The sequence below is a fragment of the Heptranchias perlo genome, chromosome 25 (assembly GCF_035084215.1).
Source record: "Heptranchias perlo isolate sHepPer1 chromosome 25, sHepPer1.hap1, whole genome shotgun sequence".
Classification (NCBI taxonomy): Eukaryota; Metazoa; Chordata; class Chondrichthyes; order Hexanchiformes; family Hexanchidae; genus Heptranchias; species Heptranchias perlo.
In genome coordinates, this window is record NC_090349.1 from 42,431,008 (window position 1) to 42,457,162 (window position 26,155).

Consider the following 26,155-nt stretch of genomic DNA (forward strand, 5'->3'; position numbering starts at 1 on the left):
GGATAATGTTAGACCATTAGGAAAGCATTCTGTGCCTAGCACCATGAACAAATTTTATGGTGGTTGAAGAAATTTGAACATCCCTGCTGATAAACATCACTATTGTGGTGTTGTCTGCCTAGAGAATGCCCAATTACTTTCGAACTCAATGAGTTAGAGAGCCTGCCAATCTGTTGCTATTACAATCTGCTTCCCTTTCTAGGAAGGTGGAGGGGAAGAGAAGAGAGAGAAAGGAAGAAATCACACACCTTTCTCGACGATGGCCCAATCATGCTCCCAAGCCAGTCAGAGAAGCACAGCACTGTGAACCAACTCTCTTCCCACGTTGACCCACAAAAAAGAAAAATAGTTGGGGGAAGAGTATATTTTGAGGATAATGCAAGAAGTAGAGTTCAGCAGGATAACTGGGCTTCCTTGACTGAATAGGGAGTAATTCGGGAACTGGTCAAGATTAAGAATAGAGAAGATAATAGTGGTTGTAACCACATATATTCTGGGCTTCTATCCTTAACTCTCTGGCAATTCTAAGGGGAAGGGGAGATGAATTAGATGCTCAGGTAACCAAAGAGCTAGCGGGCTCATTTGGAAGTTTCACAAAGAGCCTGATGTGTTGGACCACAGAAATGGTTGGTGCCACCAATCTCCAGGTCCAGCTATTGAATCCAGCCAATTGTGTGTTTCTGGCAGTGAAGGATGTTATTTGCTAATGGATTTCCAGAAAATGTTCTTCAAAGAGGCAGAATATTTCCAGGTCAGCCTTGAACCAGGCTTCTATGAAACTGAAGCCCTGGGAAAGATTCATCTCCAGGTGTGCTAGGGTCTGAACTAATACTTTTACTCAAATTATACTTACGCCCAGTGGTTTTTGAGGTAGATTTACCCTTTTGAGTGGGAGCTGGAAGAAAACAGTAAACACAAATGAAACACTGAACTCTTCATGGATGAAACCCTGTCAAAAATAGATGTCGATCTTTTTTTTTAAAAAAACAATCTGATCCATAAGCTTTTCCCATGGCCTTCCATGGATCTGGTTAAAGAACTTGCAGACTGCAAAGAAGTGTTCAGTGGGAAGACAGAAAGCCTTGCTGGAGCTCACACTGATTTTTGAAGCCAGAACTTTGCGTTAACTCCATTATTTGCGATCTTAAGTTGCCAGAAAGCGAAGGAACTTCAACATGTTTCAAAGAAAGGTTGCATTCACAATGGATGTACCACTATAGAAATAAACTATTTTGATGTGTGGGTGACCACAACAAACTTTCAATTGATGATAACAAGCAAGAAAGACCTGAAGATGGAGCCCTATATAGACCACAGGAAGGAGCTAGGGCAGGTTCACTAAAAGCTCCCATATAATTTGGTTGGTTGGAACTATGCCACAAGCCAGATGGCAGAGAATCATGAATCTAAGCATCTTGAACATTCTGTAATAATTTTAATTGTAAACGCACATGCCATGCTTATTCATTTAGAGCTCTTAGGAGGGGAGCCACCACCATGTTAACTTATCCCAAAATACTCAATGAAGTCTCCAAAATAATATGCACGCAACTGCATACATCTTTACAATCTCACAACCCGCAAGAGCAAACATAGTCATTTGATTATAGAAATCTTTAATTTTATTGAAATTTCATCACAGTTTTCAAAGAACAGCAGTGTCCCTGCCTGCCGTTGCTTTACAATGTCCTTAAATGAGTAAATGTGTAATTTCCTTATACTGGTGACTGAATTAGAAACACTATGGTCTGCAAAATTTGATGTTTTAAAAGTAAATGAATCAAGATGATTTCCATACTTCAGAATTTGTCCTAAGTTCATGTCCGGCCAATTGGAACTATGACGACTGAATTCATCAATGCAGGACATCTACAAAATCAATTCAATTAAAAAAAATGCCTCTTCATTTCTAAAATAATTGACTCTTTTCCTTTAAAATTTTCCAACATCACACACAATTCCCCTGAGGTGGTATCTAATTAGACACTTGCCCAACGTGAAAGGAAAGGTGTCAAAAATCATGCCCAAGCATCTGAAAATGCTGTTCAGCTATGGAGCACAGCCTTGGGTATCGCACCCAGACCTTTCTCCCACAAAAGGAAAAGAAAATAAGTCTTCTTGCCCTGTTTCTTCTGGACCACAAGATTGAAATGGAGAATCGGGTGCATCAACATCCACACACCAACATGTCAGAGCAGAAATATATCACTGACATGAACCATGAGAATCAAGTAATTCAGTGGGATCCTGCCAAAAATCGAAAGTAGCAGTAGGCAGTTTGAGCAGCCTATGGCTAAACGGGTATTAAAAATATAAATTATAATCAATGCAGGAAAATAACGTGACTTGCAACGTATATCCTTTTATAGATTCCATTATAAACAAGATGTTTTGGAATAAAAACATGCTGCAACTTAAAATGACTGAAATGGTTTTATAAAATGATAAACCATTAAAAAAGTAGATCTCACTTACTCTTATTGACTGTCTGTAAGGGTCTGACAACTGCTGGAAAAGAAGAGACAGAAAGGTTATACAATTATATTGATAGAAGCAAAATATTAATGGGAACTGACAATATAAAAACCATATTGGTTAAACTAATAAGACTGCTGTCAGTGTCTAATGCATTAAATTCACCCAAACGTAATCACTCTCTGTGGTAATTCAAAGGATTCTTGGGATACATGGAATTCATTTTTTAAAAAACATCAGATACAAATCAAATACTCATGTCACCATCAGTAAAAGGATAAATTATTCTTTGTAAAAGCATTTACAGATAGTGAAGTAATGCAAACATTTTCTCAAAGAAGCTAAACTAATACACAACACATTATCTATGTTGGCTGTGTGTCACAGCTAATATTCATCATCAGCCAAAATATATGGTGCAATGCTGCTATTGATTATGGTTCACCATATCTATATTACAGTGACTTTTCTGAAATATGAGCTCTGAACAAATTTTGTGCTCAAGATGTTTTTATCATTGGTATCATTTAATCATCCTGACTTATTTTGAGCTAGCTTGTCACCATGGATTTTGAACTAAATTTCGCCTTTCATTTGGTTGAAAGTTGGTATACTTTGTGCTAAAAATATACCAGCTTTCTGCAACAAGGCATCTCAGCTACTGCACTAGCTGAGGACTCAGCAGTTGTAGATACTAGAAGATTTCAGTGTTAGGTACTACAAATAGTTATAGTCTCTAGTTTCTTTCACTCCCTGGGCCAGAAGAAGTGCAAGTTGTACCTGGACTTCCATGTTACTTCAAATGTTTTAAAAGATTAAAAACTTTAAAATGGGAAAAGGAACACCTACAACAATCAGCATTCCGAAAGCTTTTACTCAATACTTTTGGCAATAATACTTTATGTCCCCATCGGAATCCAACTACATAAACCATTTTTGCAGTCCACATTTTCCAGAATAAAAATGGCCTTTCAAATGTACTGAAATCAACTCTGCATTTACTCAAGAATCAAAAAGACTGAACACTCCCACTGGTTTTCCCCATGCAGTGAAAGGAAACATCAGTGCCCTTCTTATTCATGACAGTCTTTTTTTGCCTAAATTATGTTTCCCTACATTATAACAGTGACTACACTTCAAAAGTACTTCACTGACTATAAAGCTTTGGGACGTGCTGAGGTTGTGAAAAGTGCAAGTCCTTTCCTTTACGTTCCTCTCAGTTTATCAGCATCCCTCTGGGCATGAAAGCTTACTCTGACAAAACTAGGTCAAAAATAATGGCTCAAAGAATTGCAATTTATCAAGATCGAAACATAAGAAATTGCAAAGCTATTAAAGGTCACTGCTTAATATAGCTGATGAGTAGCAAAGCTCAAAAGCTGTTAATTGTATCATTTTGTAGACATTCATTTTCAAATCCTGATATTTCCAGGTGTGGTTTAATATTGGATAACCCAAACAAATGACCTGGAATACAGTATTTCACTAAATGTTTACTCAATGCAGAAAAGGCACCAGAGGCAATCCTGTAAACAAAGCTATGTTGAAAGCAGCAAGACTTCCATCCGGAGGGGCTTTCTTGGGTGCCTGTTGTAAATAAAGATATTGCCCATCGTTGGCACATCATTCACAGCTGCCATTTTGGTTCGACCCATGGGTGGATTTATATCTCATGTGATATATACATTGCTGGTCTGCACTGACCTTTCCCTAATATTGGGCAGATCCGGACCAAACTGGCAGTCATGACTTTACTCTATCTGCGCATGTCTGAACCTTGCACTTGCATAGTTATCTGCTGTTGCTGAATCCACACCGCAATATAAATGGGACAAATTCAGGGACCTGGATCATACTGTAATGGAACTAGTTCTGTAAATATAAATAGGGTACTAAATAGCCATGAAAACTAAATGTGAAGTCCTATCTACTAACATTGCTTTGTTAACTAACAATATGGATGCAAAGATGATGTAGTCATTGCTATCATCAGGAAGTAATCAGGATTTTTAAGGATCGAAGTCAGATAAAGGGTTAATAAACAAATGTTTAATAGATTTGACGATTAAGCTTGGCCTTGCTTCTGGATTTCAACCCATTGGCTGGTTCTGGCTGCTTGGTCTTCTCAAACACTGTTGCCAAGATGCTATCTTTCAAGGAAGAAATTTTTGACAAAAAATGCCACAAAGATGATATGAATGGTGATGACAGATTGAACAAGCTCACGGGGCACGTAACAATAAAGCTTAGCTTGGAATTGTGTCAACAGTGAGATCCTCACTGATTCTGTGAAATAGGCATCTTCGTAAGCAGTCAAGAACAAAGTTGTGGGGCAAGTTAGAAATTTACTTGGCCGTATAAGCAATTTGGGTCCTGTGCAATATAACTGCAACATAGTGAAAATTTAACATGTATGTAATGCAATCATGGCCGAAGATTTCAGGGTCGAAGGTTATTAGTTCATTTACCCTGGGGTCCTTCTGAAGTAGAGTGTGAGGAACTGCTCCTTGTCTGCTTGCTACATCAATTGGATTGGAAGTCTGGGGAAAGACACCACATTCATATCATTAATAACTGCTTTGGCCCACTGAAATTATTGCACTGCAATAAAAAGGCCCCAGAGCATGGAGAAGCCACCGGGCCTAAAAAATTCTGAATTTCTGAAAAATGACATTAATATTTCAGTGTAGAGAATGCTTTCTGTAGCCATTATTTGTAACAAGTACAAAGATATTAGTTTCTGAGATGATTACTGTGAACTTCAAAATATATATCAGGAGGTGCAGCAGGGCACAGTTCTGCACCTGTGATTCCTTACATAGAAAGTTCTTAATTTTGGTTGTGCCTATGGGCCGAGTGCTGAAGCCAGCCACTTCCCCACCATGGATGGTGACAATGGTGTATGGAGAGGAGTTAGCTGCCATCTGATCTCCAGGTCACAGAATGGTATGTAGGAGCTCAATTGGTGGAGGAAAATGGATACAATCCCCATCCACCCCCCAAAAACAATTTCATAGTTTGTGATTTCAATATTACATGAAAAAAATGCTAATATTGAGATGGTCAACATTGCTAATACCTTTAAAATTAGGATATTCATGATTAAATTGTCAAAACGGGACTAACAGCTATATCTGCCATTTCAAATAATGCTCCTTAAAGACTTTAGTTGAAGGTACATATCAAATTTTAATTTATGCATTATCAAAGTTACACTTCGCTACACTGCCACACACAGGTGTTGACTGAACTTAGTTTCACAGAAACTGTGCTAACAGAAACCACAATATTTCAACAATGACTACACTTCAAAAGTATTTAATTGGCTGTAAAGCACTTTGGGACATCCTGAGGTTGTGAAAGGCGCTATATAAATGCAAGTCACTCTTTCTTTATCAGTATATGCAAAATACTCAAGTTATAAAAGTGATTGTTTAGCACAGGCTTTTACTTTTGAGGTTTGAACTGCTATTGTGCAATTGGTTTAAGGGTGTTCACACCACAATTCTGAAGGCCGTTATGTGAAGTTTCAGGCATGTACGACCTTTTGAGTGCACAGGCCTCAATTAATTTCTTCAACAAATTGAGTTCATGAACCATACGAACAGCTGTCTGGTTTGGCTCTGGCCAAGAAACAACTATGAAAGGTTTTATCAAATCAGCACTTTATTTCTATATAAAATCTCCATATGGAATCACAACTTATATTCTAAGTTTGGAATTTTCCTGTAAGTTATATTCTGATAAACCTGCAGAGGTACCTTTCCTTGATTGACATTTTCCTTTGCACTGAGGCTTGAATGCTCCTGAAAATGACAAGAAACCAGGAACTTTCACAAAAACTAAAATATTAAAATGTTGCACCCAATAAAAATATTTATGTGAACAGATTGCAAAGAGTTTCTTAGAATCTATCTAGCGAACATTCATGAACTGCAGTAGAATTATTTTTGTTATGATGTAATTTAAGTTCTTGATTGAGTTACTGTCCTGCACTCCACTCACAGGTATTCATTACTATTCTTTACATACATAATAAATATATATATGTATATATATATATGTAAGAGTTAACAGTGCTCATTCTGCAGACTGCAAAGTGTTTACTGCACTAAGAGGTTTAAATTTACTGACATATAGTTGGAAGTTACATTTTTAAAACTGTTTCATAATTGATTATATGTTGCTGAAAAATTTTTAAGTTTCATTCTGTTCTCCTTCCTGTGACCTTGAGCTAAGGGTACTACAAGTCTGTCCATGAAATTGCCATTTGCCTACACTACGACAGTCAGATAATGAATAACCTGTTATGCCTTTAACTGGCTCCCAGCTCAGCAAAGTGGAGTGCGAAGACAGTGAAATTGACTGAGGTAATCTGTCTCTCCCTACCTCAGTGACAGACGCTTCAGTCTGAAAAATGGAGGAGCACTCAGCAGTGCCGACCCAGGCAAACTTAATAACCCTGACTGATCATGGCAGCCCAGTGAAAGGCATTGTGCTCAGTCAGCATGAGCACACGTAAGTCAGGCCTTCAGGGCAAAAAAATCATCTGCTCTACAGAACAGGGTAATTTGCTCGTTTGAAATGGTTCCTACCATTACAATGCATCAGCCACAGGATTTTTGACTCCAAAGATGGGTCAAGTATTATTAACCTTCTGCAGTTTACCCTCGGGGCCTCCTCGTCTACTCAAGTTGGCATGTAAATTATGTGGAAATTTGCAGATCAAACCAGTCTCCTTTTGACAGATACATTTTTTTCTTGAGTTATATGCCTGGAAAATGCTGTACTTATTGATCCCTGGTATAATCATAGGTTAACCACATCAATCACAGTGGGTTTACAGTAACCATTTATTAGCAAAGGTTATGCAGAAAGCATATAGTAAATCTCAACTTCACAAACTATTTGATAATTATAAATTTACAATTCATTGCTACTTTCCTTTAATACTGTTGGGCAGTTAGGGGGATAGTTATCTCAGTCAGATGACAAATTTTGCACACTCAACCGTCATTTAATTTGCTAATACTAAAATTGAGGAAGGGGTGGGAAAGAACGAGAACTGGCATTGTCAGTCTCCAGTGCTGCCATCATCATCCAGAGAACAATCCTATAACATAGTCATTTTTAGCATCTATAAAACTGATTTGCATACCTTAGGCTGAAATGCTCCCTGAAGTGACCCAAAGGGACCTGAATGTGGAATCATGGATGGCATTCCTGGCATTGTTGGTGCGTATGGTGGGAAGAACTGAAACCAACAAGATACATTCAAAGTGAGAATCAATCATATAATGCACAGGACACATACAAGCCCAGCACAAGCTCTGCAATGATGCATTTCAGCTACTCAAGAACAAATGTACATCAATTGTTTACAACTGACTGTTATACTTCTGCCGGCATCAAAAAATTGTATTATATCAGGTAATGTTTACAACAGGCACTTAACCAGATATAGGATATGGTGAAGTGTCCAACTATATGTAACAAATATCTAAAGGGTGCAACTCACAAGTCTTTCTCCTGAAGCTAACATTTCATTTCCAATTTCACTGACGACTGGAAAAGGACATGGTGATGTCAGTTAACTCCCCCCCTCCCTCCCCTGAATTTTTAAGATGTGGAGATGCCGGTGATGGACTGGGGTGGACAAATGTAAGGACTTGCACAACACCAGGTTATAGTCCAACAGTTTTATTTTAAATCACAAGCTTTCGGAGCTTACCTCCTTCGTCAGGTGAGTGAAGGGTTCTAAAAACGCATAGCATATATAGTCAGAGAACAATGCCTGGTGATTACAGATAATCTTTCCAACTGCCCCCTATCACATCTCGGCTGGGAGACGATCACGATCACGTAAGCTCCGAAAGCTTGTGATTTAAAATAAAACTGTTGGACTATAACCTGGTGTTGTGCAAGTCCTTACATGAATTTTTAAGAACATAAGAAATAGGAGCAGGAGCAGGCCATACGGCCCCTCGAACCTGCTCCGCCATTCAATAAGATCATGGCTGATCTTTGGCCTCAACTCCACTTTCTGGCCCGATCCCCAAATCCCTTGATTCCCCTTGTGTCCAAAAAGCTATCTATCTCAGTCTTGAATATACTCAATGACTCAGGATCCATTGCCCTCTGAGGTAGAGAATTCCAAAGATTCACAACCCACTGAGTGAAGAAATTCCTTATCTCAGTCTTAAATGGTCAACGCCTTATCCTTTTGTATTAGGAAATTAAATTACTGCTGTGCTCTTGCATCATCTGTCTGAGGCAACAGTCCCCTAGTTGCCCAATATGTTTGCCTTCAGTGAAGGCAAATAAAGTGAAATATTTTTAGCAAACAGAATTGCAATTCAGCATCAATATAGTTTTAAGGCAGCTGCATCCTTATTGATGTTGTACCTGTAATCTAAATAAGTGAACAGCTATCTATTTCTGCATTCTACGGGAAAGTATTCTAAACGTGCAATATTTTTCAAACTACACCAGAGCTACTAGCATGAACATAGAGCCGCTTAATCTGCATGCATAAGCGAATGCCTCAGCTATCAAATAAGCGGGTCTTGGATGCGCTATGAAATTAAACTATGGCTTTAGCAACCCAAAGGGAGAGACTGTCCAAAGTGAAGGCAGAATGCACTATAAAGTTCAAAATCACCTACTCTATATCTGGCCAGTCTCTATTAGAAATACAAATTGAAGCTAATGTGATGAACTGCAGATGTGTTGGAAATCCCAAATTTAACATGTGAAATGATGCTTGATCAAAATGACATTTAAAAAACCGTGGGAGCAAGCTGAAGCACACGCGCAATGAGCTCTGGAGAAACAGAGGACACTCACACTAGAATGTCGATAGAAAGGATTTTCTATTTTTGGTGTATACTTTTCAAACTGAAAGGAAGAGGAAAAACAAGTTGTTACAGATTTTGTTTTGCCCAACATTAAGTCAGTCTGTCATTGTGAAGCTTTGAGGCCGTCAAAATGAGTGAAACACATCCTCTGATCAACATCATGTAATAACTGTACAATCAAAATACGCTAATGATTGATCAATATTATTAGTTGCTAATCATTTTCAACCTGTCATGAACTACTTACAAATCTTTTTTTTTTTGAAAAATCGATAAACAGCTTTTAATAATTACTTCTACATATTTCATCTTTAAACAATTAAGGGACATTAAGAAATGGAAAGTCTTCACACACAGCCATTTGGCATGGCAGCTGCTGCTGAATATAATAACTATGTATACAGAACACATGCATAATTTCATTAATTATAGCCATTACCAGATGTCTGCCACTTAGTCAGCATAAACAATATTAATCACAAAAACATACACTAGGTAGATTATACACACACTTCTTTATGACCGTAATTAGACCACATGGTACATTTTTTTGCATTAAAAATATTGAAAACACATTCTGCAACAAGCAGTTAAACTGCTTCTCTTTTAAAAATATATATATTTTGGTAAATTTGGAAATGGTATTTAAAAGAAAATAGAAATGCATGCAGCTTACACAGGCCCTATGGTGAGCTAATTTGTAAAACAGAACAAATTGAACAAACTATTTTTAACACTAGTCAGAGTAAAGAAACAATAGTCAACTGAGTATTTATGAGCCAGATTCTGTGGGTATATGGTATAAGGTGATTTTAATCATACATTCTCAACTCTAACTATGCTACAAAAATAGTGTTTGTGTGTCAAAAGTTATAGGAATGCTATTGTTCTCAATTCACAGAAAGAATATGTATAAAAACAGCACTGTGGATATGTTTATATTTTATTTTTCCACACTGAGCTACTGTGGTATTTCACTTTTTGTTAGTACGCAATGCCCACATAGCATATATTTGTCATATTCAATTATTTTATACTGATAAATAAAAAGTTTAATGCACTAAAATTTAAACCCTCAACACTGTAATAAGCACAGAATAAATGTGTTCCAAGGGCTAGAAAGGATACGTCATGTCGCCATCTTTTGACCACACAACACTTTAAAGCACTATCAAGTTCTGAAACAACTCTTGTTCCAACTGCTGTCAGTTTGCAGTATTTTAAAATAGCAGGACAGTATTAGCTTAACAGTCATCAAATATTAAACACGTTTTAAGATACTATTCTCTTTAAATATTAATTGATGGCCACTGCCAAAAGTTTGAAGTCCGATGTACTAGAATGTACATAAAGCATCTCAATACAGACATGCGGCCTTCTGCTTTAATTGGTTGTATGGTCAAAGTGGTCACAGGAGGTTCGGAATAGAAAAATAAGTGCCACTGGTGTTTTTCTTTTTAAAAACCACTTCAGCCAACCCGTGGTCACTATGGCAAAAGAGATTGAAGGTATATTTATTTGTAAGGGGAGAGGGGGAGTCAAGAGATGCTCTACTTATCCTCACTTTTCTGCCTGGGGTATGCACCATAGGTGGTGCAATGGGCGATATGAGTGGAGTCGGCAGACTCGCAGGGAAAGGAGCAAACGTGTGCTGGTGTGTGTGTTGATGAGTGTGCTGATGCTGGTGTTGATGCTGATGAAACTCCGCTCTCAAGAATGGTGGCGGGGCTAGCGACCCCGCCCTGTCGGAACTCTGAACCAAAAAACGGTTGTTCAGCTCCTGCCTCAGCAGTTCATGCTCTGGAAGAGAAAAAAGAAACACAAGGGCCATGGGCCAGTCAGTTGAAAAAAAAAGGCCAAATATTCACCTGGCATTCCCTGTTTCTGCAGGTCATGCTGTGGTGGTTTTCTACGTGAGGACTCATTTGTGGAGGTAACAGAGATGCCTGTGACAAAGCACCAATCAGAATTCCCGACTGAGGCTGACAATACATGATTGGTTGGTTGAACGATATCAACAGGCTGGTATCTAAAGACAGAAGAGAACCATATGAGTCATCCCAGCAGAAAACAAACTGGGGAAATGAGAAACACACACACAGTCCACCTCCCAAAGGAGAAAGCTAAGACACTGTACTTGTCTCCGTAAGAGCAGGCAGCAATACCGCTGTTTGAAATATGTCCTTTGTCCTTTGGACATTGATGAAGTTGGCAGCTTTGCAAGATACCATTTCCTGTTCATCCAAATTGGAAACGGGCAGGGTGGGCTTTAAACGTGAAGGTCTGCAGCAATAACCATTTGGTTGCACAGGCATTTTAGAGCTCGTTTGTACTGCTTCAAGCAGCCAATACCTATGAAAACTCTGAATCACCTTCATTGCTGGCAGCATAGCATCATCAGCAGCATGCTAAGCATGTATTTTTAATGAAACAAAATCACTATATGCTCTTATGACATGTTTCTTGACACCATTTCAGACAATTGCATTCAATATAGTTTCAAGAATTTTTTTTTCCCTGTTTGAATTATGTTACCTTGTAAGATAAACACGTTTGAATTACTACTTATTAAATTTCATTCCCCTTTGACTAAAAATGAATGGAATGGTTAAATACAAGTGTAATTAAAGGGACAAAAAACAGCATTCTTGTTAATTAGCAATACAAACATCCGGGCCAAATCACCCCCCTAATCTGACAAGTGCAGACTTCTGGGTGGGGGGTGAGGGGGAAGAGAGCGAAGGGAAGTGATTTTGGTAGGGGGAAGGGTCATTGGTCAAATCCTACATCTATCACTCCATGGCATAACCTGTTGGCATTCTAATACCACCAGATTGCTCACTAAATGGACGTCTTAAGCCATTACTAGATCTGGGTGTGTTGCCATTTCTTCAATTTGTCAGTTCTGAAGGCTACATCTGTAATGACCAAGATATGTGCAATTATCTTAACTCAAAACAATTCTGGTAAGAAAGCTGGGTTGAGATGTTAAAACATCTGAAACATTCAAGTCAAACAAAAAAATGACATGTCTACATAAATGAATGAAAATGAACTTTGATCGCATTACATTAATTTTTCTGCACATGCTTCGGTTACATAACAGATCAGACTGGCTTCTGAATGTCAAGGGATGTCATGAATAAAGTCAGAGTTTTGACTTTCTTCATGTCATAACCTTCCCTTAACTCTCAATGCCACTTCTGTCCTGTTGGGTTATGAACTGAGCAAATACAATGCTCTTTTTTTTAAAAAAAAGGACAGGACTATTTTAAGTGAAACACTATAACCCTCAAAATTAAACAAAAAAACATTGGCATTTTAGGGAATTAAGAACATTAACAAGTGAAATCCTCTATCACAAACACAACTGGACAATATTATAAATACATGGAGAATAAGAATTTGCACCTACCTGAATAGCCAGGTCCTGCAGGGTGACCCGGTACAACAAGGCTGTTTGACGTTAAAGGAGGTGGTGGTGGTAAGGTAGCTGGTGTTGCAAACATGGCGTGGTGATGTGGGTGAGTCTGAGGCCTCAGGGAGAAATTGTGTGAGGTAGCAAGGTTTGGAATAGATAAGGGCAGGACTGGAGTGGATGAATGATGGGGGTGGATTTGGGGGGATGAAGACAAGTGTTTGGGTAGGCTGATGCTTGCAGCACTGCTGGCGCTGCTACTCCTGCTGCTGGAGAAGAAAATGTGATCGTTAGTTAACATACTGTACAAAACATAACTCGACAATAAAAATACAAATGTATCCCATGTACTGGGGCTAAAACAAAGCAATGATATTTCCAGTACAATCTCAACTGCAGATGCGTTTAACAATGCAGAGTCAACTAATTTCAAGCAAACCAAATTTCACATTCTAACCAAAACTGGTACATAGTTATGTTTATAAGAATTCAGTCTCACTGATTTCTGCCTTTTCTCATTACAAAGGTCAATAATATTTTCTTTGAGGGTTATTTTTGATAAAATTGAGCCAATTTTAAAAAAAGTTTAGAGAACTATGGTAGGAAAATGAATTAAAAATTTCACTGGGTAATTATTTTTAGTGATCTTGTAATCTTTAGTACAGAACAAGTACAGTTATAATAAGTTAGGCCAAGTTAACGTGGACGGTCAATTCCACGATTATTCCCAATGTGTCCCAGTACATTTGAAAGTACTTTCTCTTCAATGCACTATTTGGGTGTTTTGAAGGTAAATGAAAGGGTTTGGTTGACATAGCTAGTTTACAGTTAGGTAAACAGTCATCTCTTATAAGATCTAGTCTGAAATGTCCTTGCACTTTCTGGCCTACTTGGTGACTCTAAACTGAAAATCTGGGAACCTGCATCAGTTCTTAAATCAGGATGACTCATTTCCACAGTTATGTGGTTTGAGACATGAGGCAACTATTAGCAGCAATAAGGCAATTAACTGTGTCGTGCAAATGAAGTATGCATTATTAATAGCTTTCAAAAGGTAGCTATTTGGAACATAAATATGGCCATATATGTTACATCTTAAATATACTTCCAACTCTAGACATGTTCCAGGAAATCTAAGATGGCACTTCCCCAGATGAAGGGTCATTTCTACTATTACTTTAACACTGCCATTGTAATGAGACGTTAAATTACTTTGCAGTTAAGTTGCTACAAAAAAAGAGTAGGGTTGCTTCCCTGGACAAAGTTCTGCAATTCTTTTATTTGGATAACTTATTTTTCTTTCTGAAGTTAATTGGGCTGCAGTAATTTAGTTGTTGACAGACAAATTTAGCTTTATGGCTTTCCACTTTGCTGAATGACATCTGTTAGTAAAGCCACTATGATCTCAGCCTACAAAGTCACATCTGAAATTAGAGGACACAGACAGCATCTTCGTTCAATGCAGCACTGGTCGATATGGATTATACCAAATCAAAAGGCAAAACATTCGGGCTAACATGAACTTCTGTCCCCTTGGTTTAAACAGTGACTGCTAACAACATTATCCGGAGAAAAGACTAAGAGCTGTTGTGTGAGGGAACAAAATTAACAGACTTTCTGGTGCCAGAATGCTTCAATAATTGAGTCCATTTAACTAACTCTCAGCATTACTACTCAAAGTTTTTAAAAAGTTGATCATAAAGGTTTGATTGCAAAAGGTGTACTGATGCTTGTTAATCAGGAAGGCACAGCACTTACACTTACTCTTAGAAGCAGAGTTCCTAAACTTCATCTTCAAAATTTTTGCAATGTATATAAGATTGTGGTCTATGTTAGATGTGCATCAGAAATGGATGAATGAGTCAAGTTGGAGCATTTCACAGGTGATGGGCACAAATGAATATCTGCCTGAAGTATATTTGTCCATGTTATAATTATGAAACAGGCCCAATACTTGCTGCACCATATGGGTGCAAAAAGTAATGGAACTGCTGCACAATTAGAACAACTTGCATTTATATAGTGCCTTTAACATAGTAAAATCTCCCAAGGCATTTCACAGGAGCATTATCAAAATTTGACATCGAGCTATATAAGGAGATATTAAGACAGGTGGTCACAGAGGTAGGTATTAAAGGAGCGTCTTAAAGGGGCAGAGAAAGGTAGAGAGATTTAGGGAGGGAATTCTAGAGCTTAGGGCCTAAACAGCTGAAGGCACGGCCACCAATGGCAGGTCAAAGGAAATTGGGGATGCACAACAGCCCAGAATTGGAGGAAAGCAGAGTTCTCGGAGGGTTGTACATAGAATGTACAGCACAGAAACAGGCCATTTGGCCCAACGTGTCCATGCAGGTGTTTATGCTCCACACGAGCCTCCTCCCTCCCTACTTCATCTAACCCTATTAGCATATCCTTCTCTTCCTTTCTCCTGCATGTGTTTATCTTGCTTCCCCTTAAAGGCACTATGCTAGTCGCCTCAACTGCTCCTTATGGTTGCGAGTTCCATTTTCCAACCACTCTCTGGGTAAAGAAGTTTCTCCTGAATTCCTTGTTGGGCCAAAAGGCCTGTTTCTGTACTGTACACTCTTTGTAATTAGTGACTATCTTATATTTATGGCTCTAGTTCTGGTTTCCCCCGCAGGTGGAGACATCTTCTCTACATCTACCCTATCAAACCCTTTCATAATCTTAAAGACCTCTATCAAGTCACCCCTGAGTCTTCTACTTTCTGTTCAATCTATCCTGATAGGTATAACCTCTCAGTTCGGGTATCATCCTAGTAAATCTTCTTTGCACCTTCTCCAGTGCCTTTATATCCTTTTTATAATATGGAGACCAGAACTGTTCACAGTACTCCAAGTGTGGTCTAACAAGATTACACAGCTAGGGAAGGGCGAAGCCATGAAGGGATTGGAACACAAAAATGAGAATTTTAAATTCGAGGTGTTGCTGGACCGAGAGGCAATGTAGGTCGGCGAGCACAGGAGTGATGGGTAAACGGGACTTGGTGCAAGTTAGATATGGGCAGCAGAGTTTTGGATGAGCTCATGTTCCCTTATGGAAGGTGGGAGGCCAGCCAGGAGATCCTTGGAATAGTCGAGGCTGGAGGTAACAAAAGCATGGATGAGGGTGTCAGCAGCAGATAGGTCAAGGCAGGAGTGAAGACGGGATATTACGGAGGTGGAAGTAGGTGGTCTTGGTGATGGAGAGGATATGGGGTCAGTAGCTCAATTCAGGGTCAAATAGGACAGTGAGGTTGCGAACAGTCCAGTTCAGCCTCAGACAGTGGCCAGGGAGGGGGATGGAATCGATGGCTAGGGAACAGAGTTTGTGGTGGGGAAATATATTTTTGGCAGAATTTTTTTGTTATAAATATATTTTTAACATATGGGGAAAAATATTTTTGGCAGATGCTCAATTGAGGAAAATTCCTGGTGATTCATGACACATATCGCACATAACCACTGCTATAGCTGTGGTCCTTCATTGATAAACCCAGTGATATCCATGTGTACAGTTCGAGGCAAACAGCATGCAGCAGCACTGTACAATTGTTCTTCATGTAACAAACGTGGGCATAAAGACCTGGCATCTCATTTTAAATCGCACATTCACCAAGGTATTCAATATTTCTAATGCTATCTGAATCGTGTTACATCAGCACAAAGTTTAATATATGAAGAGGAAAAAAGATATTAATGATTATCCTGATTTTGAGAAGAGCATTGATGGCAAGTTTCCCTTTCACAAGCTATAGAAACACTACACTTTAGCAACATAAGCAGCGCTCACGGATTTAATGTGCTTCTAAAAATGAAACACGGTGACACTTTTCATTGGAATTACAATAGATATGATCACACCGACTGTTCCCCATGAAGTGGACTCCAAACTCTGTTTATGCAGTCACACTAGGAAGAGGCCAGGTGCTTCCTCTAAAATTGTGGAGTAAATGGAATGAGTCACCCCAGGCTGCACTCACATGCTGCCTAGCGGATGAGATACTGGTTGTCTAGCTTCTCACGTTATTTCGGGTAGGGAGATTATAAGAAAAGAACGAGGTGGGGAAAAAAATTGTGCTTCACAGATACTCTACCTAACACAGCACTTCAAAAGCAATGGTATGTGAAATGTTCTGGGGGGTTCCTGAGGAACACAATATATAAATGCAGGTTTTTTCTCGGTCTTTCTTAACCCATCATGCAACATTACTTGTAATACTACAACTGGGTGAAAATCCCCATGGACGAAGATTAACTGGACATACCAACAATATTTAACTTGGATTAGTCTATGATGCTTACTAACTATAATACACATCACTCCGAAGAAATTTTTGTTAACAATGATTAAATTCAGTCAACTATGCCATTGCTAAGCTGATCAGTCATGCATCACTGTTCCTTAAGCAACATTTACGGTTTATTAACAACCTAATAGGTGAATATTTTTTTCCAATCTTGCTATTTAATTTATATCCCTATGCTTAAAATTTCAGCTTTTTGGGTGGTGATGGGAGACCAGCGGTAATAGTTCCTTATGAATCTGGAAGAAATGTCAATTCTCATGTGTTAGGTTTTACCAACCACTGTATGAAATCAACATTTATTCTAGGTTTCAATATTAAACCTGTAGAAAATAATAATGGCTTTACAAAGAACAAATGGACTGGGAGAAGAGAGCAGGTCTTGTGCTGGGGTATAAAGTGTCTGGTTTATGAAATAAAATCTAGGGTGCATGCGTGTTAAGAAACTTAGTAAGTTTTGGCTTTATTAAATCTTCACCCACAAATGGAGTGAAGAGAGGATAAGGCACTGGCCCTTTATCTCTGGGACTGCGGTTCAAATCCAGCCCAGACTGATGGAATGAAAGTCTCAGTTGAAGTTCGTACATGAATTGAGTTTTGCATACCAATCCAGTTTCTAGTGGGCATTGACAACAGCACAAAACTGCCCCTAATTTTGCACAAATTTGCAATCTCATTCAGGTCACAGAATGGCTGGTGTAGGGAATGGGAAAAATGTCACAGTTGCAGAATTTGGCACTCTAAGGTAGAGGTTGTGGCACTATGCAGGGGCAGAGTTGTACTACACCTGACCTGGGAGTGCTTGATGCTGATACAGTTGCAGAATTAGAAAGTGGTCTATTCCTTAGCACTAACACCCCTCACCTCGAGTACAAAAAAAATCTCCCATGTGGATTCTAAAAGAAATGCAGTATCCTCCCCGCTTACCTGATACTATTAAGACTGCTGAAAGGTATCTGGTGGTGAATCTGGTGATGTACAGGAGGCTGCGTGTGAATCTGAGGCAGAAGATGATGCTGTAGTTGCGGCTGTAACTGTGGCGTTGGCTGTCTTGGTTGTGGCTGTGCCTGGTGTGTGGCCTCCTTTACCGTTGGACTCGCTGTGCTATTGGAAGCACACGCTGAAGCAGCTGGAGGTACCACAGCAGCTGGAGGGCTTGGCACCAGTGGCACAAAGGGTGTCTCCTTGCTCTGTTCCTGGCTACGCTCTAGTCCAGATACCTTGGAAACACCTGGTCCCTTTGTTTCAGGTTTCTCATTCGACGTCAGACTGCTTCCAGTGAAGCTTGAACCTAGGAAATTACAGAAAAGCAAAACCTTTTTTGAAGTGTTTATGCAGTACATTTCCATGCTTAACCATCATCAGCTGGTTCCACCTCTCCGAGGAATAAAGTCAGCTTTAATAACTCACTCCTAATTATTGTTAAACGCCTGTCGATTCAGGTCTTCGCCAAGCACACATTCTAGCATAAAATGATTATGTTGCAGTCGAGCTCTGAAAAGTTCACAGCCTTTTCCCACTGTGCACTGATCAAAATCCTCAGCTCATTCATGCCTGTTAATATTTAAGGATTAATTAAATGTAGGGGTTTTATCGCAAACTTAATAGCATTTCCCACAATTTATTTTAAAAAATCTACCTGTTTAAACCGACAAAGAGGCCAATCTCTCAGCCCCGCGGTCCAAGCATAATCCATTTGCACAAATTACAATCAAATGAATATGAGGGAGGCAAAGTGGCATGGATATTAACACTAATTGTTGTCTAGCTGCAAACAGCACAGCCTTGCTGCAATTTACTTAATGAAAATCTGTTTAGTTTAATTGCTTTGACACTGTTCTCTTTATCTCAATGAATGCATGCATCAAGCCAGCTTTGCCGGCCTCGCTTCTGCAGGCATAGTCTAAAAGAGGAACTAACAGGCAGCGAGGCCTGTATTTACATCCCCAGGCCTAATCTCTTCACTCAATAGAAATCACATTCCAGCTGGTTTAGCACAGTCTGAATTAGAGAATCATAAGTATACAAAGCCAAGCGGAATGAAAAACATCTTTTGAGACAAGAGTTAAACTTCAGGTATTAAGGGAATTTGCAGCAAAGCTTATTTAAGTTAAAACAGGTTCACCATTTAGTGCAAGATTTGGGCTCACTTTTAATTTATTCTTTCAACATTTTCAAGCGATTACTAATGACAATAGTTATTGTTAAATTTCCATACCCTCCTGTGCATGGTCTCTTCCAACTCAGAGGGCAGGTGCCATCTCACTGTCAATTTACGCAATTCCCACTCTACCTGTAGTGTGACTGACTAACATGAATCCATTCTCTCCTTTCCAATTCGGTCAGAAAAAGCAACTTTCTTGTAAACAATTTCTGACTGAGATAAGGACTTGGCATTTGGGGATTCTCAGGCACATACCAGATTCTTGTCACCATGGCATTGTCCGTACATTTAGCTGCCAGTAACAGTTTTTAATGTCCCATATGCTTTACAACACTGCTGCCAATGGTGGTAGTGCTACTTTCATGGTCCAAGCCCCACGCTCTGCAATTCCCTACCTAAACCCCTCTGTCTCTCCACCTCCCTTTCCTTCTTTAAGACCCTCCTTAAAACGCATCTCTTTAACAAAGCTTTTAGTCACACCTCCTAATATCTCCTTCTTTGGTTCAGCGTCCATTTTTGTCTGATTACGCTTCTGAGAAGCGCCTTGGGATCTTTTGCTCCGTTAGAGGTGCTATATAAATGCAAGTTGTTGAAAACAATAGCAACTAGAAACACAGCTTCTGGAGGGAGGCATGGCTATACTTTTCTGCTCACAAGTAGGCTGATGCAGTTGTTCAATTACTGGTCTTTGTGCATCTTGCCTAGCAGTTAGCACACCGATGCAAGAAACCAGAACAGAAGGTGCCTAAACCAACAGCAACTTGCCAATTAAAAGTGCACGTGATACAGTTTGGTCTTCGGGTCATCTTTACATTTGAGAATGCCAATGACAGCAGGAGAACTGTATGTCTGCCATTCATGGACTTCTATTAGGTAAAACTGCGTAGGAAGAGAACAATTCTACAGAACTGGCACCCTTGAACTACATTGCATAACCACTTACAGGCTGTTCTGCAATATAGAGAGCATAAAAATTTCACCACATGTGGCTACACGCAGAAGTCAGTGAATATTTCTAAATGCTGGGCATCCAAAACATTTCCTGTAAACTGCATATATCATACTGATACAAAGTATTATCTTCTGTCAGAACACTCTTGCAAACTGGAACATGTGCCCCAAATACATATTGTTCTGTTTACAATGCAGCAGTACTTTTACAAGATAGCGCAAAGTTTGGCAACATTTCAGGCCTTGCTCCCTCTGCAAACTCAATGTCAGAGACAATTTCTAAAATACATTTTGTACTTTCTATAAAATGACATCGGTAGTTGATCAATTTTTTTTCTTCCCAAATAAGCAATAGAAAAGGTAAAGTAGATAATGGAAAACCAGAGAAGTACACAGGACCTGGAAAAAAATATCCAGGAGATGGAAACCAGCTTGAGAGTTAAGTGTGAAGACCAAACTCTAGTCTATTTCACCACTGACTGTGTGCACATTGCAGTTGCAGCATAGCCAAAGTTATGCACCAGTAAAAGGCGCTTCTAAAATTCTTCCGAATGTCATTCCTGCTCATCATAATTAGCTGGTTCAAACTTTGCAGATTCCTATCAGTGATCATATGGAGAAAGGTCAGGGTATATGTTTTAATTCTGATGCGACAATTGATGATCCATTCCATAACCTTTGTCCCTAGCCTACATCTTTACGGAGCATTCACATTTAAAATGCATCTGTTCTGTCGTGAATCAGTGCATCAAACCATCTATTATACAACAGCTGCAATCCGCCGTCTTGTCATCCTTTTCATGGCCTTCGAATAGTTAGTCAGCCAGCTAACAATCGAAATGTCCTGAGAACAGCTGCCACAACCACTTACTATTGTTAAGAAGTGTCTGGCATCTAGGAAAATATGGAGAACTACTGTAGGGAGCTCCGAATTTGTTTTCAGTGCACTGCCAATTTTTTTTTACACATTGTTTTGATATCCTGTTAAAACAACGCTAGGTAATAATGTAACTTATTTGCAAATTTTTTTTCAAGGGCTAAATGCTGGTAGAATAGTTTAAGAGACCTGAATGCTAGGAAGACTTAATTGAGTAATTTAAAAGCCAAATATCAGCGCCTTCACAAAAATGTTTACAATATGAATGATTGGTGCGGTGTTCTTTTCTGAGCAGATTTTCCTGGTAGTTTAGTTCTTTTCCTCCCCCTGCATTTTCCCTAAACTGCTAGTAGTTTCACTGCAGTTGCTGGGATTCTTTTAAGAAGTTCCAGTCCGTGTTTAACCACCAATCAGGACCACACGGGTGAATTCAGGACTATGCAATGCATTATCTTACAGTACACAAAAGAAGATGCAAACAGAGTTCCCAACCCAACTCCAAAATCCAAGAAAGGAGAAAAACATTTATCACTGATGTGCACAAAGACTGGAAATCTGCATTATTTGGTACAGTAAGTGTATAGGATGATGCAAGTGCAATCATATTGAGGATTTCACAATCTGTGCTTTAACAAAATTCTAACACTATAAAGAAAATAATGCTCTTTCAGTTTGAACTTGGTCCATTGATATACATTCAACTGTTTATTAGGGACATACCAGATTGCATTATGTATCTACCTGAATGTGTGAAGTGAATACTGGAAATTTAAAACAAAAATGCTTTACAGTAGTCCACTCTTTGAAATACTAACACAGGACTATGATACATCTCACTCGCAATCCGTTTGCAAAACAGCATTGTACAATTCAGCCCAAATTTCCCCAATGAATGGCAATAAATGAGAGCTCTGATTAGACATTTTTCTGACTGAAAAGTATTGATTAATGCTCTGAAGTTATGAAGCCTATCTCACAATGGACATAGTCGGATTAACTGGTTTCAGAAAAGATTTTAGACAAAGAGTCTTGTCTTAACCTTCTTGGGTACTCGAATTTTGAGTATTACTTTCAAAATATTTTACTGCATCCGATAAAGTTTGCCTGATCCTGATGATTATGAAAATAACATGAACTTCTACTCTAATTTATTGTGGTACTTAACTAAATTGTAGTTGAAGAAAACAGTTTATACTTAAACTGTAGCAAAGTGGCAGGATAATAGGGTAAGAAATGAATGAGAGGCAACAGTACGTATTTCCCACTCTGAAGCAGAAGCATTGATTTTCTTTCCCATTCCCTAAACAGCAAGTTATTAATCACTCCAATTAATGCATTCACATAGCTCCCTAATGCAGAAACCAAACCAAAGCATTAGATCAATAGTTGTGTCCTTAGAGTGTTATTGTGGCATGCAATTACTGTATATACTGTACCTGTAGGTACCACAAAGTCTATTGACTACATTAGGGCTCTTAAACTTCAAAGCAACCAGATTTATTAAATGAACCAGATTTATTTAATGTTCCAAAATACATAAAATATAATCCTAAATGTGTAACACTTCATGCCATCATCAGCCCCCAAATGTCTCTATCTCCAATTAACAATATTTGCTCACAATGTATACTGTGTTCACAATGTATAATGAGTTTGCGCGTGATATCAAATTAAGCATTAATGGTTTTGGATTTAGACAGGCTTGCAAAAATGAGGAAAGAACGGACAGCTGAAGGATGAGCAATGGTCACGTATAGCAGACTTTCAGCTTTCCTTATTATGGTGAGGCAGTAAATATAAAAGTCAACTGCTGCTATTCAATCTCAACTTAACGTTGCGTTCAATTTTGCGTGAACTTCATTCGTAAACGCAATGTTGTTTGCAAAGCCCCTACGACATGCCACCATCATGAAGATATCATTTGTTCTCAACTAGCAACATATACTTTTTGACTAGTATAGTTGAATGGAATTCATTCTTTGATCCATTTTCCAGTCATACATGCAGGGTGACGCTAGTAGATAGGTGTTCAGAGATTTTTTTTTAACACCCTGAAAAACTAGTTCCATGATGCAGTTTAAGATCAGAGATAGCTGACCAGCTGCCTGCCACATTTTGGGCCAGCTAAGTTTAAGTAAACCAACTGTGAAATTATTATGAGATACAATGTTATGTTAATCTTTAATCTATTACTATTCATAATATTGCAATAAATATGTGAAGGTTCCAGCTGGTTGTTTTCCTCCAGCCATGTAAAGGTTAAATGGTAGCTGGGCAGCAATTCAACTTGATGGATGTAAAAATACATTCCTAAGAAACTGGTGATACTGAAGCTTAACACAGTCCAACTAGAACTACAATGCGACGTTAATGAGTGAAATACAATCTGAAACAAGACCCAAGCATTTGCTTGCAACTGGCTAATCTTGTTCTCTCAATCAATAACAGTGCCTTCGGAGTAGTTTTTCTGGTGAAAGCAATCTAAATGGAAAAGGAAGAAGCACAACAATCTCTTCCTGTTACCAAGACAAAACCTACAAATTCTAATGTACATTTGTAGCCTGCTCCCACTGAACACTACACTACTTGTTTGCAGTATGAACACCCACTATAAGCAAAACCATAAAGTAGCACAAAACCAGTTATTTAATCACAAGGACGTCTAAATTAATTGTTTGTGTCTTATTGTAATCAAATTATAGTTACTGCTGTAGTCTTATGAAGCTGCTTGAATTTCATGTTTTTAAAGACTATAATTGAAATTATTTATTTCATAGCATTGTGCTAAATTATGCTTATTCTAGAAACTGTACAACACATTAACATCACATTGTTGTTATATGTTATAGACAGACGTAGATATACAGACAGACGTAGATATACAGACAGACGTAGATATACAGACAGACGTAGATATACAGACAGACGTAGATATACAGACAGACGTAGATATACAGACAGACGTAGATCGTCTCCATAAATGAGTTGATGGAATCTGGATTTGAAAAACTTGACCATAAAAAAATCCAGTCACTTTAGAAATAATTTACCTGAGTACTAGGCTTTAAAGCAGAGGCAGTTAGATTTGTTCCAGCGCTGTAGGAAGAATAAAGATCAGCAAAACTCTATTCCTCCTCATTCAATGGGCAAATTCTGCAGGGAGATGAGTTTATAGAAGCTGGTGCTTAGGCTGGATCAAATAGATGCTCATCGACCGACTCAATAAATTGTGTGTCACACATTGTTCCGTTTTTTACGGCCAGCTGTAGATGTAGACACTCTGGCTAGCAACAGGTAACATATCAAAGCAGTTTGCGTCAGTTTGCCAAAACAAGCAATGCTATCCTACACTGGCCTCTGACGGGGCTCTAAAGGGAAGAAAGAGAGCATAGGCATCGACCTCTGCCTTCTTTGCTACCACTGCGGCTGTCTGCAGGTGATATCTGCACGTATGATGCTTTCACTGCTCTAAGTGCCCTGCTCAGGCAACCTGCATTCCATCCATCATCATTCATTAGGAAAGCTATTGGCAGCCAATTAACTGGAGAGGGCCCGAGCCGTGAAACAAATCAAGATCAGTTCATCTTCCAACCTTCAGGCTGCAGGCAACTGGATTTCGCCACTGAGGACTGTCACATCTGGTTTCCTTCTCTATAAACAACCCATTCTATAAGCTGTCAAAATGGATTTGGAACCAAATCAGAGTAATACTGTAGTGACAGTGGCAAATAGGGGGAGTGTGCAAGAAGGCAAGCATCTAAGGAACCAAAGTATTGGCTTAACTGAAGGACCATAAGAAACGTGACATGTGCTGCCCTGATGGCATGAAGACATTTTACTTTTCATTTGCTGAGCGATAAATAAATTCAACTATTGATGGTTTGAGCGCAAAAGGGTTTGTAAACAATTGTGGGAAGACACAGATGTTCACTTGCCATTAAATATAATATTAGAGCATATTTTCTTTTGAATGCACCTGCCACAAAATAAACAGCACATTATTCTGTCTGCTGTTGTATCTAACGTAGGAGACCTAACTCAATGTGTACTTAAAAGTCCTTGAATGTACCGTCTGTTCACTGTATATCAATACCTGACTACTATATCCAAAAATATGTCTTAACAAACTGCTATAGAAGTGATTCCTGACATTCTATTTCATTTACAAATGCTTTATATTATTTCACTATTATAGGAAAAAAAAAAATCACGATGGATTGAAGAACTTATATGCTTGACAAACCTTGTCAGCAAGAGCTTTCAAGTAAAGGTGAAAAATTTATATTTTAGCAATGTTTTTACAATCAACATGAAAAGCACCAGTGTAAAGGGTTCCTATAATCAAATGTCATAAAGGTGGACTCTAGTCTGTTAATTAAAGTTAGTTTGGATTAATGGCGTGCTGGTGTTGGCAGTTCCTGACACACGGGTCTTGCACAGCTGCAGGCAACCCGAAGTTGCCAGATTCACTAAGGCCGAACAGCTAGGACGACTTTTTTTAAAACTGTGTTCTTGATTGCCGGTTTTAGTGAATCTGCTGAATTTACTTAGGGCTGTCTCCAGCTGTTTGAGACTGATGTGACAGGAGCAGGTGCCACTAAACCCAGGATAAAAGCAATTTTAATCTCCTTGGTGAGGTTCTGGTTAGCCGAATGGGTATCTGAGATGCTGACAAACCACAGTCTTCAGTTACTTTTGCCCAACACAGCCACTGAAACTGCTGCTTAGCATGTCTTGCTGCAACCTTCTCCAGCTTTTAGATAACTTGCACATCTATAGAATTAAAACTAAATCTGTGGGTCTCCAATTTCATACAAGCTTTTACAATTTATCTTCAACATCTTTAAACAGCAAAACAGTCTCAATATTTGGAGGGAAAAAAAAGCTCTTAACTTGCCATTTAAAAAACAAAAACTGAAAGTCAGACAACATGAGACTCGAGGCCTCCTCTTCCTTTGATCAGAGTCAAAATCTTTGTACCGTTAGTCACTCAGCAACTTGTGGTGGTGTATCCAGACACTTCAAATGCACTAGATACCTTTTTAGCTTATTACCATTTTTACCGTACAGAAAATAGATTTGGATAAATAACCAAGATATGCATCTC

General features: G+C 38.8%; 1 protein-coding gene across 20 annotated transcripts in view; it reads right to left on the bottom strand.

The window, feature by feature from the left end:
• Positions 1-26,155, bottom strand: part of fbrsl1 (fibrosin-like 1) — a 744,900-nt gene that overhangs the window by 16,974 nt on the left and 701,771 nt on the right. For 9 of the 20 annotated variants that reach the window (XM_068006148.1, XM_068006144.1, XM_068006153.1 and 6 more), the window contains 8 exons: positions 17,984-18,347; positions 12,748-13,019; positions 10,897-11,132; positions 9,322-9,372; positions 7,634-7,729; positions 4,944-5,015; positions 2,476-2,508; positions 854-895 (listed from right to left, as the gene is read on the bottom strand). In XM_068006148.1, the coding sequence (XP_067862249.1) occupies positions 854-895; positions 2,476-2,508; positions 4,944-5,015; positions 7,634-7,729; positions 9,322-9,372; positions 10,897-11,132; positions 12,748-13,019; positions 17,984-18,347 (1,166 nt within the window). Of the gene's footprint in view, positions 1-853; positions 896-2,475; positions 2,509-4,943; positions 5,016-7,633; positions 7,730-9,321; positions 9,373-10,896; positions 11,133-11,200; positions 11,362-12,747; positions 13,020-17,983; positions 18,348-26,155 lie in introns of all 20 variants that reach the window. The other 11 variants (XM_068006150.1, XM_068006162.1, XM_068006147.1 and 8 more) reach the window with 8 other exon arrangements.